The 13,340-nt window shown below is 36.5% G+C and overlaps 1 protein-coding gene across 2 annotated transcripts; it reads left to right on the top strand.

Moving 5' to 3' along the window:
- Window positions 1-858: 858 nt before the first annotated feature.
- On the top strand, window positions 859-11,634 carry LOC148310073 (uncharacterized). 2 transcript variants are annotated; one of them, XR_015837438.1, is made up of 9 exons: window positions 859-1,152; window positions 1,710-2,076; window positions 3,663-3,734; window positions 5,067-5,233; window positions 7,715-8,016; window positions 8,386-8,475; window positions 9,152-9,298; window positions 9,591-9,928; window positions 10,085-11,634. XR_015837438.1 is itself a non-coding variant. In XM_088259049.1 (8 exons), exons 1-8 carry the CDS (start codon window positions 1,000-1,002, stop codon window positions 9,829-9,831), a joined length of 1,539 nt encoding a protein of 512 aa, XP_088115175.1. In that variant the 5' UTR covers window positions 881-999; the 3' UTR covers window positions 9,832-9,964. The 2 variants fall into 2 exon arrangements, 1 of the variants encoding a protein (XP_088115175.1); XM_088259049.1 differs by lacking the exon at window positions 10,085-11,634 and having other exon boundaries at window positions 881-1,152; window positions 9,591-9,964.
- The last annotated feature ends 1,706 nt before the right edge of the window (window positions 11,635-13,340 follow it).

The raw sequence follows: 13,340 nt of genomic DNA, 5'->3' as shown, positions 1-13,340 counted from the left end.
TAATACAATAGATTTGATACTATGAAATATATACAATGGATTCAATATCTTACATCAATCAAAATTTGTCACTAAGTTCATTCATTTGTCTTATTCCTCTTGTTCAAATTTTCTAAATAAGACATCACTAAATCTGACATATCTTATGCCTTATAGCCTCATATATTTTATCAGTTGCATACCCTTTTTCGCAAATTCTATTTCCAATTTAAATATTTCTTTAAAATTGGACATACCCACGCTAAATGAGGGCAATTTTTGATGACGTCTTATCATATTCACAAGTAAACAACGGAAGAGGTATTCTCGAAATGCTCCCTCCCTGGTATTTAGTTTACTAGGGTAGGTTCTTACCCACATAATATTACGGAAAATTCATGCCCCTATTATGGAAGTGGAAGTGCAGAATTTCTGCTTAGTAGATCGTGTGCGGATCAAATATTGCTTCATTTGAATGTGTCAGGAAAAGAGTTAAAAACTTAGCCGTTCTCTGGCGATGTGCTTCGTGGGATATGAAAAGGCGTTTGATAGTCTTTATAGACCTACCCTCTGGAAAGTTTTGTAAGCTTATGGGGTGCCTTCTAAGCTAATGGAACTTATAAGAATATCCAAGTGGCTCATCTTATTGTATTAATAAAAAATGTGGTGGAAACAAAGTTAATTAATTTTATAAAGATATTAGTCATTTATATTCAAATTCTTGTCATTTTGAGATACCAGTGACGACAAGTGAATCAAATTGCCAAAACTACATATTAATTTAACCGATCACTTTGTTTAAAAAAAACCACTCCAAACGTACTTTTTTACGGTATCTATGGTTATAGGTTGTTGACAGCTAAACAATCTTTAGCTGTCACTTTAAAATCTTTACCCATCTTTAGCGCAGTCGTATCTGTGGTATATTTACGCAAATTTTATATAGCAATCTGTTTACAAATTGGTTTTAAGTTTTTAAACGGATTCAAAAAAAATAATTAAAAACTAGTTATTGATCATATGGCTAAAATGCGTAGGCAGGGTTATGATATAGAATTTTGCTGTCGTATATGCCTCGGAAACAAAGCTCATCATAATATTTACCACACCGAAATGAAACTGAATTTTGATATAGCTTGCTATGAAATGATGCTAGATGTATTCTCATTGGCGGTAAGGAGGGAAATTAATTAATTTATGAATGGCATTTATTCAATTTCAACATTTTAAGTGTGTCCAAATCTCTTCTTCGTCTTATTCGTCATTACTGAGGGTTGTGACCCTTGTGGAAGCAATGACTCTTCTGCAGTTATACCTTGACTGCACTGCACGGAGCGCTCCAACCACCTTAACTTGATCGGTCCATCGTGTGGGCATCTTCTTCTCCCTCTCTTCCCCTCCAGGCTACCGATCACACCAGTCGTTCCAGGCTATCCTCATTGCCACGCGGGATGTGTCCAAAGAACTTTCCAAATAATTGTCCACTAATCTGGATTATCTCCAATTAGGAGTTATTTTTTACATTATTTTTGGCATCTCAACATAAATGAAGAAGAATACGGAAGTCTGGGCATTTACAGGGCTAACAACCGTCATAGGCTGGTTTAAGACCCTTTTTACAGGCCCTGTAAATGCGCAAACTTATATTCTTTGTCATCTATGTTGAGATGCAAAAAAATAATGTATAAAATTCCCTTTTCTATTTCTTTCTATTCTATTGAATATTGTAGGTGAAACAAGGTGATGGACTTCCAGAGAAAATTTGCCAGAAATGTCTTCCCGAACTGAGCTGCGCCTACAGGCTGAAGAAACTGGCCCAGGCTTCCCATCTGACCCTGTCTACTTACTTCATCAAGAAAGAGCCAAAGGAGGAAAGCAGTGCCGAACTGGTTCCCAAGCAGGAACTTTTGTCCTCTGACGATGCGGACCTTGAATTCGGGCAAGATGATAATCACCCTATACGATCCGGGTCTGAACAACGTATTACAGAAAATAACAATGAGACAATTCAGCTGGAAGAGAAGAATGAAAAAAATATATCAAATGACAATAATATAGAAATAACATCAGGAAAGTCAAATGAAGAGATGGCTCAAGGTTCGTTATTAATAGTAATAACCTTTATGTATAGATCTCACTCCTTTCAAGAACGTCATAAATCCAAAATCGTCAATTTTCAGTTGTGCATGTTTTCGGAATACCCAAAAAATGTACTATATCCCAGCAAAAGAGGCATATTTATAACTTAATATTTACCAGCTACAGGGCAGAAAGTGTTGTTTATGCATTTTGAAGAAAATGTATTATTTAATTTTTTTTTTTTTTAAATATACTAAATATTTTTCAAATGGACAAAAAACCTTCAGGTTTTACCTAAAAAGATCTGTTAGACAGTAAAAAGTTCAATAAGTGGCTTGACATTTATTTTTAATACATTGTATTGTATTTTTAAACTTTAAAAATTAAGAAAGGTGTGTTGAGATGGTTTGGACATGTAGAACGAATGAGTGAGGAAAGAACGATAAAACAAATTTATGAGGCGAATGTTAGCGGGAAAAGAAGCAGAGGAAGACCGAGAAAAACATGGCACGATCAGGTATGCCAAATACTTGAAAGTGGTCAGGTTAGGAGTCGTAACAATCGGCGGGTATGTATGAGGAGATGCATGAACGTGGAAGAGGTGAAGAATGTTTGCAAGGACAGAGTGGTGTGGCGCTCTATTCTCTCTGCCTACCCCTGCGGGGAAGCGGCATGATGGTTAGTTAGTTAGTTAGTTAAAAACGTTCTCCTGCAAAATCAAGTTTTTTGATTTATGACGTTCTTGAAAGGAGTGAGCGACATGTACTTTCATATATAGGTCTACATTATACTTTCATGTATGGAGATGAAAAAAAGAGAAATATTTGTGTTTTTATTATTTAAAAAAATACTTGGATTTTATAATATTTCTGTGAGCCTAAGCGGATCATTATTAGAAATAGGTATCAAATTGTGGTAGAGTGGTATAATATATCAGTAGTGTAAAGACAAAGGGGTATATCTGTCTCAGACCAAATTTTACTTCTTCTCCTTCTTATTCCATGTTCGCTCCCTAGGTGGAGCATATGGCCAACACGAGACGCCTCCAAGTCACTCTGTCACGCGCCATCTCCTTGGCTTCCACCCAGGTCGGTCCGGCGTCTTGAAGTTCCACTGAGTATAGTCGGTGAATGGTCGTCAGCGGCCTTCCGGGGCGCCGGAATCCTCAAGGCTGGAAGGAGAGACATGAGGATAACAAAAACAAACTTGTGAAATAAAATATTCTGTTCGGATGGCATATGTACATATCTTCATAAAACTAAATAAGTATTGCAACTACAGCTATATCCTTTTGCTAAATTATGGAATGCACTATTTTAGACATTTTGTAGAACAAACTTAGAAAAAAAAATTTGACAGATATACCCCTTTGCCATTACACTACCGATATATCTTACAATTGGCACATTCTTTCATATGTGAGTTCTCAGCAGCATCTATGGTAGAATTCAGCAAGCTTTTTTATGTAGCAAAGACCCTTATTTCAGTCGTATTGAGACACATATCTAAAATGTTGCTTTTATTTTCTGTTTGTTCCATTTAACCAGACTGAGCCAGAGCAACGCGTGGCTGGGTACAGCTAATAATATAATAGTTTGTTACAGTGAAAAAAACTGAGAAAAAAACAAATAAGAAAAACACCATGTGCAGGAAACCAAAGGAAAAATGTTTAACTGGTGAGTGACTTTTAAATGCATCAATTTCCATATGTTTATGCAGTTTATGCAGTACAATATTTCACTCACTCCTTTCAACAACGTCATATATCTAAAAACTAGATTTTTCAGGAGATCATTTTTAAAGTTTAAAAATATAATTAAATGTATTCAAAATAAATATAAAGCTACTTATTGAACTTTTTATTGTGCAACAGATCTTTTTAGGTAAAATTAATGTTTTTTTCTCCATTTAAAAAATGTTTAGTATATTTAAAAAAATAATTAAACAATACCTTTTCTTCAAAATGCAAAAACAACACTTTCTGCCATGTAGCGGATAAATATTATGTTAAAAATATGCCGCTTTTGCTGGGATATAGTACTTTTTCCGGGCATTCCAAAAACACGCACAACTGAAAATTGACGATTTTTGATATATGACGTTGTTGAAAGCAGTGAGCGATTTGTTACCGTCCATAGTGTCAGCATGACAATCCCTTTGACTACCAAAATCCGGTATATCGGCTTTCGGTACTCTAGCAAGAAATACCGAATCCATCAGATCTGACGTTATGTTTTATAAAAGTATCAGGTACATTTTGGACAGTATGTTAGGGATTCCTTCAGGGCTGTGCATTTTTTTATTTATTCATATAATATTTTTCTTTTAGACTGAGTTAATTTCTATTCATAATTTGCAAGTTTCAGTTGAACACTGCAATATATCGTTCCGAACATTTTTAATTTGTTGCCGACGGATGTTAGAGGTCAAAATAAAATATGGAACAAAGGCAAAATAAAGGAATGGGTAATTGATCAAGAGTTAATTTTATGAAAATTGTAAATTATCTTAATTTTTCTCTCATTTTGTGTGTATATTAGGTTGAAATGGTTGATAATAAAATAATAATAAATCCCTTACCGCACCCCAATGGTGCATAGGGCACTGCTTCATATAAACGCAGTGTTATCTCGATCGATTACACATGAAGGAAAGGTGATCAGCCCTCCGCTTCAGGTACCAGTCCAGTGTAATATTGAATAAATATTAGAGTGAAAAAATCACTTATATTTATTAAACCCCCCTGGGAATCGAACCCGGGACTTCCAGAACGGTAGGCGATCATGCTGACCATTACACTACGGAGGCGGACAGAATTCAGAAATTCTGAAAATGGTTAAATGCAATAAAAAATGTATGCAAAAAGAACCCCACACACAAGGTAGCACACACTTGGTGGGTCTCTGCAATATATATTTTTTAAATATGTTTAAAATTGTTTTTTTTTTAGATAAATGAATACAATTTATATCAATAAAAAAAAGGTAATATAAATTAATTTTCTACAGATACATCTGCGCCTGTTGTTCAAGAGTCAAACAAACCTCCGAAGAAGCCTCCGGAGATATGTGACATATGTGGGAAGCTAGTCTACAACGTAACATTGCACAGGAATGTCCATAAGCCCAAGAATGAGAGGCCCCAACGGCAGTGCACATTCTCCGGTTGTAACGAGGTATGACACTCAACATTCTGCATTCACTAAAAAAAGATGTTTTCAAATATTTTCTTAAAATACATAATATTTTTTTATTTTTTTATTCATTTAATATATTTACATTTTTATTTATAACATAATACATTTGAATCATTTATACATATGGAGAACTTTTATATTTCGATTCGCTGTGCCTCTCCATAAAAGAGTCTGTGCTCATGTGCTTGGAGAGGGACTTACACTCGCGGTTTAATGTTATATAATAAAAGATATAATAGTCTCTTTTGTATATTTTTTCAAGATTTAAATGTATAGAGCTTTAATTTTTTTCTTAAGTATTTTTATATCATCTATTTTTTTAAATTTCTTTAGGAAGTTTATTGAAATGTTTGATTGCCAAATATAATTTTTCAAATAATACATAACTAAATATAGACGTCCGCCTCCGTAGTGTGATGGTCAGCACTTTCGGCTACCGTTCTGGAGGTCCCGGGTTCGATCCCCAGAGGGGGGTCTAACAAATATAAGCAATTTTTTCACTCTAATATTTATTCAATATTATCCTGGACTGGTACCCGAAGCGGAGGGCTGATCACCTTTCCTTCATGTGTTAACAACAAAGATAACACTGAGTTTATATGATGCAGTGCCCTATGCACCATTGGGGTGCGGATAAGGGTTCGAAAATGAATGAAATATAGACGTCGGTGTAACCACTCATTTGACTCACACACACTCAAATTATTACCCTCACGTACATTCAACTACAAAGGGCAAAGTTATGAAGAATTTGAAAATACATTTCATTCAAACCCTCATGCGCACCTGATGGTGCATAGGGCACTGCATCATATAAACATAGAAAATATAGAAATACATAATATTTTAAATTCTGATAATACATTAATTAATAATATACTTTTCCAAAACACATCATCATTATTATCTATGTTTCCACCAAACAAAGTTTCACCGCTCAAGCCCCCCCCCCTTTCTAGTTACTACCCTACCCACCTCTACATATACCTAAAAAAAACTTGTTTATTCGTTTTTGTAATCACCTGTTGATGAATACATCTATAGTTTCCGAAACTAGTCATGTGTAATAAATTGAAATTCAATAAGTGGTTATCAAACAAATGTTTTTTTTTTAAATAGTCAGACGCAAGTGGAAATATTGTAGTCGTACAGGAGAAAGTGACCAACTACCAAAACGTAAAATGTTCAGGAGGCCCATTTAAGTCACTTTTCCTTGGCAAGAAAATAAACACCAATGCAGTTAGTCATTTTTAACTAGTCAATATATTATACTTCCAAGTTTAAAATCCTTTGGGATTTTTTCAGAGCAATATTAAGCTAGTAAGATATCAAATAGTCAATGATCACGTTTTTGTAAAACAATGCACTCGGTCACTTTCTCCTGTATGAATATGATATAACCGACTGCTAAACTATTTTCCACCTCCGTAGTGTAATGGTCAGCACGCTCGGCTACCGTTCTGGAGGTCCCGGGTTCAATTCCCAGGGGGGTCAAATATTTATTTAAGTGATTTTTTCACTGTAACATTTATTAAATAATACCCTGGACTGGTACCTGAAGCGGACGGCTGATCACCTTTCCTTCATGTGTTAACGATCAAGATAACACTGTGTTTATACGACACAGTGCCCTATGCACCATTGGGGTGCGGAAACTATTTTCACGGGTTTGTTTCTCGCCATCATCAAAATAAATTTTTAACTTTATTATTTATCAGACGCTAGATTATTCACCCTAGGCAGAAAAGCAGTGCCTATCCTAACTTACCCGCGTGACAAAAACGTAACCACTACTTACCCCACCTTACTAAGTAGTACCAGCTTACCTTACTACCTACCTCTACTGCCTAAGAAGTTTTTTTTTTATTTTAACTGCAGACATTTAAAACCATTTACAACCATTCATAATCAATGAGCTTGTTCAATAAAACATCAAAACATTTAAAAAATCATTAATGATCAATAAGTATATTTAAAACCATAGTTTACTTATTTATTGTAACTGCAGACAGTTGGTAGAATTCCATATTGAATTGTAAGGTAATATATCCAAAATAAACAAGGTTTGTTGTATTGAATTCTACATTTATTTATGTATATGTTAATATGTGACACGTTTCGTCTTCTTAGGACATTATCCACAAGAGTGTTTGATAATGTCCTAAGAAGACGAAACGCGTCACATATTAACATATACATAAATAAATGTAGAATTCAATCCAACAAACCTTGTTTTATTTTGGATGTATTACCTAACAACTAGTAAGAAGTACCTGGCTTTATATACTGCCTACCTTATTGTCTAATTGCCTAACTACTAACTTACGCCCTTGAAGTATTATTTGCTCCCTTGAGGTATTATTTTACGAAAATGGCGCTGTATAAGTTATTCAAATTTATTATTATTACTACTACCTATCTCTAATCGAACCTGCCATATTAATTATTTGTGTTTGTCAGGTGTTTGCGACATACCGGGCCCGCAGGTACCATACGGACTGCGTCCACCTGGGCAGGCAGGAGCGCTACTACTGCCAGACGTGCCGGAAGCCCGTCAGGGACCTGGCCTTCCACCAGCGGCGCCGGCACGCCCGAGAGGCGCCCGCGCGCCCCCTGGGCTGCCCCTACCCGGGCTGCGGGCGCCGCTTCCTGGACAAGACGGGCCAGCGCCGCCACCTGCCGTCGCACACGGGCTGCCGGCCCTACTCTTGCGAGGAGTGCGGAATGGACTTCCGCACGGAGTTCACGCTCAGCTGCCACAGGTGCGTGACGCCTGGAGACCCACCTCAGTGCCCAGAATGGATATTCATCATTATAAATCTCCATTTTTAATTTAACCTTTTAACCTCGTTAACTTTGTTCCTGAGAGACGCCCGTGCGCGGCGGTATTTCGCCGTTTTTTAAATGATTACCTTTATCATGTATTTAGCTAAGAAATGATTTATTTTCCTAAACAACAACGTTCAATGGGATTCATTGTGCCTTTTTGGTACTAAACAAATAAGATCGTAACATAAATAAATCAAAGCACGCATCATGTGTCACTCTTACTAAACCATTGCACTTGGCCTAATTCGAACCTGCTTTTGCCAACTAAATGCTTCACTATTGACTAATGAATATTTCGACAGGAGATGCAAGCACTTGAACGAGAAGACTTATGTCTGCCACCACTGCTCCAAGGCCTTCTTCGGACGATTCTCCCTGATCCAACACTTAAAGTAAGTACTTTTTTTTCTTCGCAACGTTTTTGGGCGAGTCCAAACCCTTTGTGTAGGTGGATGGATTGCATGAATTATGGTGCACTCCCATCCACCATTTATTTCTCATCAGAAGGTGCGTTTATGAAGGGATTGCTATTAACCCTTTGGTGGGCAAATTTTATTCCTTATAATTATTTCAAATTACTTATGTGAAATGATAAAGAAGCCATTTTATAATATGAATGTAAAAAAAAAATTATAAAAAAAATACTCTAAGTAAAAAGATAATCGTGGTGGGAAGCATATATCCCACAGAACCTTTTCAGACACCTTATTTTAGTCGGAATTAAAATCATCGTATTTTTAAATATATAAATTATGCGTTAAAATATAGAAAACACACAATTATAGTAGGTAAACATTGAATAAACAAAAAGGACAGAAAATTTTAATATTATTTACAGGGATTATGACCTTTTTAAGACTGGTAAAGTGATCAGTTTACACACGCATTGAGGGATCACATTTTTACTGCATTCAGTCTATTTTCATCCTCCTTTTTTCAACTCCCTGCTTCGCTTTTATACATTAGGGTTGTTACCAAAACTCTATCGTGGACTGCCAGTTTAGTTTTTGCTTTATTTAATATAACTGACTTCAGTTAATGGCATAATTTTAAATTTTACTATTTCAGCATCCACGCGGATGAGAGGCCTTTCAAATGTAAAGAATGCGGCCACGGCGTCAACAGCAGCAATCAGCTCAAGGTGCACATGATGATGCACGCCGGGAACAAGAATGTACAATGCCGGCACTGCGATAAGAAGTTCTATACCGTGAGGTGAAGATTATAATTTATCATGTTTTCAGGCAGTATGTGAATCTAATCCGGGGATCGGATCATTCTTCTAACCCTTAACCGCACCCAATGGTGCATAGGGCACTGCATCGTATTGACGATGTCATTTGTTTGAAAATGCCATGAAGAGTTCGCGACACTAACCACGGGACAAAAATCGAAGATAATTCTGATTTGTGAACAAGTATTTGGGCGCACTCAAAATGTTGTAAATAATGAATCACCCGTTGAAAGAAAATTGCGCATTAATCATTCCTTGTATTGTCCCTTGCAGCAATTTGACGTCACACATGATAACGCATACGGGAGAGAAGAAGCACGCGTGCGCCTTCTGTGAGAGCAAATTTGGCAAACTGAGCGGCAAGAAGAAACACGAGTTGAGAGTACACAAGATGGCTTCCAAAGACAAGACTCCAGTGCCGAATCGGTCGAATAATACCTCTAGCTCAGGGGCGGACTCCCACAGAGGCAATATTCAGCTAACTAAAACTCGGGATAGTCAAACAACTATATGATAGAACCATCTCTATGTGTAATAATAATAATAATAATAATAATAAAACCCTTATCCGCATCCCAATGGTGCATAGAGCACTATGTCATATAAACGCAGTGTTATCTTGATCATTTACACATGAATAAAAGGTTATCAGCTATCCGCTTCAGGTACCAGTCCATGGTAATATTGAATAAATATTATAGTGAAAAATCACTTATATTTATTTTACCCCCCAATGGTGCATAGAGCACTGTGTCATATAAACGCAGTGTTATCTTGATCGTTTACACATGAAAGAAAGGTGATCAGCCCTCCGCTTCAGGTACCAGTCCATGCTAATATTGAATAAATATTACAGTGAAAAAATCACTTATATTTATTTTACCCCCCCTTGGGAATCGAACCCGGGACCTCCAGAACGGTATTCGAGCGTGCTGACCATTACACTACGGAGGCGGACTACGGCACTATGTGTAGAATGATGTTATTGTCATCAGAAGGTTGAGTTTTATGAAAGAGATTTCAATTTTATTAAATAATCACTCACTTCATTCACAATTAATTCTACAATATTTAACAATGATTGGAAATACTTATCGCTACGTTACATTAATACAAATCGCTCACTCCTTTCAACAATGTCATGTATCAAAAAATCCTAAATTTTCAGTTGTGCATGTTTTCGGAATGCCCAGAAAATGTACTATGCCCCAGCAAAAGCGGCATATTTTTAATTTAATCTTTACCCGCTACAGGGCGGAAAGTGTTATTTTTGTATTTGTATCATGTATTTTTATGCCAGTTACAAAATAAAAGTTGTAAATTGTTGGCTAGTGTTATTATTCCAACATTTTTACACAACCCTGAAGGAATTCACAACACACTGACCAAAATGTACCTGATACTTTTATAAATCATGACATTAGTTCCAACAGGTCCAGTATTTCGAACTAGAGTACCAAAAGCCGATATATATATTTGATTTTGGTAACCTAAGGGTTTAATAATCTTCTTTTTCTTCTTCTTCTAACCCTTATCCGCACCCCAATGGTGCATTGGGCACTGCATCGTATAGAAGCAGTGTTATCTTGATTATTTATGATTGTTATTGTTAAATACACAAAGGAAAGGTGATCAGCCTCCCGCTTCAGGTCCAGGGTCATATTAAATAAATATTATACTGAAAAATCACTAATATTTATTTTGACCCTCTTTGGAATCGAACCCGGGACCTCCAGCATGGTAGCCGCAGCGCGCTAACCACTACACTGTGGAGGCAGATAAAAAAATAAAATAAACAAATTAAACAAATAAATAATCAAACTATGTATAAAAGAGCTATTGATAATTGGATAAAAGGATAGATTTTAAATAGATTGCATCATTCGGCCATGTCATCCGTGATTGGAATATTCTTGCTAGTCAAATTAAATAGTGCAAGGCTGAGATGAGCATTATATACAAAATTATGAAAGGTGTGTTGAGATGGTTTGGGCATGTGGATCGAATGAGTGAAGAAAGAACGGTTGAACAAATTTATGAGCCAAATGATGATGGTAATAGAGACGGAAAAAGGCCAAAGAAAACTTGGCTTGATCAAGTATTTCAAGTACTTGAAAGTGCTCAAGTAGGAGTCGAAATAATCGGAAGAATGTTTACAAACAAGACAGATTGGTGTGGCGTTCTATTCTCTCTGCTTACTCCTGTGGGAAAGCGACGTGATGGCAAGGTAGTTAGTAACAAGTATTGTATAAATGTGGATATTTTAAATTTGAAATTGTAATATGTGGATAGAGAAAATAAATTTAATAAAAAAATGTTCTTGTATTTTTATTTTGAATTTTGCGAAGGATACAGTGTAGACAGAAGACCACACATTGATGTGGCCCAGTCTGGTTTAAATGGAAGCGAAAGAAATGAGGGTCCAGATATTTCTAATATGTTTTTATTTATTGCAAAACCACCAGAATAATTGCAAAAAATAAAAATTCCAATTACAGGTTTTCACTTAAAAGAAATCTAAAAAAACTGTCATGTACATAAGTATAACTATATAATAGGACCCTGTGTGTAGGCACACACAGGGTCCTTATGGTGATTTTGATGTACATTGATTATTAGTATGGAAACTATGTGGACACCATGTAGGCACACACAGGGCCATAGGATGTTTTTTTTGGACTCTGTTTTTACATACGATACCATGCTGACACTATGTAGGCACACACAGCATCTGTATGGTGATTTTGATGGACGTTGATTATTTGTATGAACACCATTAAGACACCGTGTAGGCACACACAGGGTCCATAGGGTGATTTTTGTGGAATGTGATTCTTCACACCGATACCATACTGACACTTTGTTGGCACGCACAGTGTCCATATGGTGATTTTGATGGACGTTGATTATTTGTATGGCAACTATATAGACACCATGTAGGCACACACATGGTCCATAGGATACTTTTTTTGGACTGTGTTTTTACATACTCTTCCATGCTGACACCATGTAGGCACACACTGTGTCCATATGGTGATTTTGATTGACGTTTATTATTTGTATGGAAACCATTTAGACACCATGTAGGCACACACAGGGTCCTTATGGTGATTTCGATGTTCATTGATTATTAGTATGGAAACCGTGTGCACACCATGGCACACAGAGGGTCCATAGGATAATTTTTTTGGACTGTGTTTTTGCATACTATACCATGCTGACACCATGTAGGTACACACAGCATCCGTATGGTGATTTTGATGGAGGTTGATTATTTGTATGGAAACCATATAGACACCATGTAGGCACACACAGCGTCCTTATGGTTATTTTTATGTATATTGATTATTTGTATGGAAACCATATGGACATAATGCAGGCACACACAGGGTCCATAGGATACTTTTTTCGGACTGAGTTATAACATACGAAACCATGCTGACACCATGTAGGCACACACAGTGTCCATAGGGTGAATTTTGTGGAATGTGATTCTTCATACTGATACCATGCTGACATCATGTAGGCACACACAGCTTCCATAGGGTGAATTTTGTGGAATGTGATTCGTCATATGGATACCATGCTGACACCATGTAGGCACACACAGCGTCCATAGGGTGAATTTGTGGAATGTGATTCTTCATACTGATACCATGCTGACACCTTTTTGGCACGCACAGTGTCCATATGGTGATTTTGATGGACGTTGATTATTTGTATGGAAACCATATAGACACCATGTAGTTGCACAGAGGGTCCATATTTTATACTTCTTATACTGCTTTTATAGTGCTCATATGACCCTCCAATAAGTATTCATGCTATGAATCTCTGCTGTGAACCATACGGCACCCCAAAAACATGCTCTGAGCATCATGGACCCTTAGCTAAATCCTTGTGGATCTTTGTGTTCATATACAGTTTCCATATGGCACCCCTAAAAATAATCACGGAGCTTCACAGACCCGTAGCTAAAGCCCTATGGATTTATGTTTTTTCTAAAAAAACATTTTTGATCAT

The sequence above is a fragment of the Brachycentrus maculatus genome, unplaced genomic scaffold (assembly GCF_059751285.1).
Source record: "Brachycentrus maculatus isolate JH-2025_06_01 unplaced genomic scaffold, ASM5975128v1 h1tg000108l, whole genome shotgun sequence".
NCBI lineage: Eukaryota > Metazoa > Arthropoda > Insecta > Trichoptera > Brachycentridae > Brachycentrus > Brachycentrus maculatus.
This window is presented reverse-complemented; position numbering and strand designations above follow the sequence as displayed.